This window comes from Amblyomma americanum, chromosome 7, assembly GCF_052857255.1.
Source record: "Amblyomma americanum isolate KBUSLIRL-KWMA chromosome 7, ASM5285725v1, whole genome shotgun sequence".
NCBI classification, from domain to species: Eukaryota; Metazoa; Arthropoda; class Arachnida; order Ixodida; family Ixodidae; genus Amblyomma; species Amblyomma americanum.
In genome coordinates this window covers 72,150,094-72,153,097 of record NC_135503.1, presented here as the reverse complement: position 1 = coordinate 72,153,097, position 3,004 = coordinate 72,150,094, and the positions used below count along the sequence as shown (strand labels likewise).

The 3,004-nt window shown below is 47.0% G+C and overlaps 1 protein-coding gene across 1 annotated transcript; it reads right to left on the bottom strand.

Moving 5' to 3' along the window:
* Nucleotides 1-677: 677 nt before the first annotated feature.
* On the bottom strand, nucleotides 678-1,355 carry LOC144097801 (uncharacterized). Its single transcript, XM_077630430.1, has one exon. The coding sequence runs from the start codon at nucleotides 1,353-1,355 to the stop codon at nucleotides 678-680; it is 678 nt and encodes a 225-aa protein (XP_077486556.1).
* Between the last annotated feature and the right edge of the window lie 1,649 nt (nucleotides 1,356-3,004).

The following is a 3,004-nucleotide window of genomic DNA, read 5'->3' as shown; positions in this document are numbered from 1 at the left end:
GGTACTTGTGGTAATTCTTGTTGGCAGGTTTATAACATTTGCACAGCTGTAGGAAGACATCATACCAATAAAACTCTTAGAAACTGTATTCTCAGTCAATATATCTATGTTAAAATCACCCAGCACGACAACAGATTGGCTATGTCCTGTAAACGAGTGAAGTACACTGTCAAGGTAGGAAAAAAAGCGTTCAACTTTACCAGACGGGGGTCTATAAACAAGAATTATAATAACACCACAAGATTCGGCAACAAGTACCTCAAAATCACAATCAACAACGGAAAACGACTCTAGGGAGGCGTGTGATACGCCATCACGAAAATACAGAGAGACACCGCCTCCTTTTTTGTTGTCTCTGAACAAAGACACATGAGAATAGTCTTCAAATTGAGCAACGTCAGAGGAATCAGTGAACCAGGTTTCTGTAAATGCTAGAACATCAAATTTATGGTGAAGTAAGTTCAGATAAGCGCCAACGGCATCTCCTTTGTTTCGAAGACTTTGTGAGTTTAAACAAAACATAGAAAGAGGCTTATTTGAATGAGAAGGTAATCCCATTACTGTCTCGTTAAATTCATGTATCGCGTAGTAACTGCGGTTTTGTGAAGATGCTTCGTAATCCATACTGCTAGAAAAGATAAAGAAACACAGAAAAAAAAAACTAAGTTGATGGACGCTCACGCCTCCGAATCATCACTTTCAGCCTGCTTAGTTTCCTTGATATTACACAGATCTGCCTCACACGAAATCCGCAGAATTGGTTCACCTGGGCCCTTGCGGACCATCACCTTTCCATTCTTTTGCCACGTGAAGCAGTAACCCATCTGCTGTGCCCTTGTGCGTGCCAGCCACAAAAGATGCTTGTTTCGACTGGTAAGGTTATCGTAGAAGCGGACTTCTGATTCACTGTCAACCAGTTGCTTATTCTTGCTCTTCCAGTTCTCTTTTGTTTTTCGAGAAACGAACCGCACTAGAATGGGAGCCTTTCGACCTTTTCTTGTGGAAAGACGGTGAATGCCATCAATGTCGTCTTCAACAAGCGAACGAAGGCCAAGGGAAGCAGCCAACTCATTGATTTTAGGTAAAAGGTTTTCATTTTCTTCCCATTTGACCCCATGAATCTCGAGATTCTGCCGTCTACCATACTGTTCAAGTTCGTTAACTTGATCCTTTAAATCAGAAATCTCCTTCGCACTGACGGAGTCTTCCACTGCTGTAATACGCTCCTTAATGTCTGTTAGTTCACGGTCCTGCTTGGTTAGGCGCTGTAGCCCTTCATCATACTTATCCGACATGTGTTGGACAGACACTTGTACATCAGTCACTATTTGCTTTAACTCGGGAAGTGCATTCATCGCCTCAACTAAAGGCATCAGAAGGCATAGCTTTTTTTGCATATCTGTCACGATGCCCATTAGTGCCTGTTGAGAGAGCTGCTGCTGTTCGTTATTTGAACAGCTATGCGTAGAGGAGGAGCCACGTGAGCGACATTGATCGCTGGACGGTCGAAAAGTGCGCTCTGACGCCACTACACATGTCCGACATTTCCACTGCGCAATGCTGCTATCGGCCTTTTTGCTTTTGTAGCTCCTGGCTGTTAGACCTGAACATGCTTTTCCAACATGGTAGTTGAATTCGCACGCTACACAGGTTACAAATGGGGAATCGGGTGGGATAACAGCATGGCAGGAAAGACAAGGGTCAGGCTCTTCTTGAGCCGTATGATTAGGCATGGCTATCACTAAGCAACAGCACCCGGCAGCAGCAGCAGCAGCAGCAGCAGCAGACGATGCAATAGAAAAAAAAATAAAGGAAGCAAAGCCACCAACCTGCGAAGTGGTAGAAAAGCGTCAAGCGCCTTCCAAGACAAGCGTCGGCGATGTGCTACTGCGGCTACTGCCGAATGCAAATGCGGAGCAATGATTCCCAGTATCACCGAAGAAACCTCGGTAGTTCGAACGTGGTTGCTGGGGCCAATGGGAGCAGGCTAGGTTTCCCGGATGATACGAGGAGATACGGTCCGCAATCTTCGAAACCGTGCGTCGTTGTCAGCAGGAAATTCTTCAGATGCAGCGCAGCCGCAGAGGAGCAATGCGCCAAAGGTTGAACTTGAACGGAGGCCCAGCCGTAAAACTGCGAAGTGGTAGAAAAGCGTCAAGCGCCTTCCAAGACAAGCGTCGGCGATGTGCTACTGCTGCTACTGCCGAATGCAAATGCGGAGCAATGATTCCCAGTATCGCCGAAGAAACCTCGGTAGTTCGAACGTGGTTGCTGGGGCCAATAGGAGCAGGCTAGGTTTCCCGGATGATACGAGGAGATACGGTCCGCAATCTTCGAAACCGTGCGTCGTTGTCAGCAGGAAATTCTTCAGATGCAGCGCAGCCGCAGAGGAGCAATGCGCCAAAGGTTGAACTTGAACGGAGGCCCAGCCGTAAAACTGCGAAGTGGTAGAAAAGCGTCAAGCGCCTTCCAAGACAAGCGTCGGCGATGTGCTACTGCTGCTACTGCCGAATGCAAATGTGCGAGAGCCTTGTTATGCTACCCATGGCATCAAGACTGCCAGAACCGAGACCCTCATTAAGCTATTAGCAGAAAAGGTAAAGGAAATGAGGGGCTTCTTTGACAAACTTATTAAGGGAGCCAACCGCCACCAAAACCAAGGTACATAGGGGAATGTTTCATTTTTTTTAAATGTGTAGTGGGATAATATAACTTAGATTAATCAATTGCTTAAAGAAAATTACATATAGAGCAGCAGAAAAAACAACCATGCCGCCGGTGCGATCCGAACCCACGACCTCCGAATATCGCGTCCGGTGTTCTACCAAATGAGCTACGGCGGCGGCTGTCGAATCTGCTGCTCTCCTGGGTATTTATGTTTATTGGGCGCAAGCTACCTTGAGAGTGTTCACCAGCGCCACCGTCGTCCATAGCGGCGTATGTAGCATGTCCTGTATTACAGCGGGTGTGACGTGGAACGTCATCTAACGGCGAGGGCGGAAAT

Bases quoted from the DNA above. Each gene is read 5' to 3' on its own strand.
- LOC144097801 (XM_077630430.1), bottom strand. From the start codon at position 1,355: ATGAATGCACTTCCCGAGTTAAAGCAAATAGTGACTGATGTACAAGTG.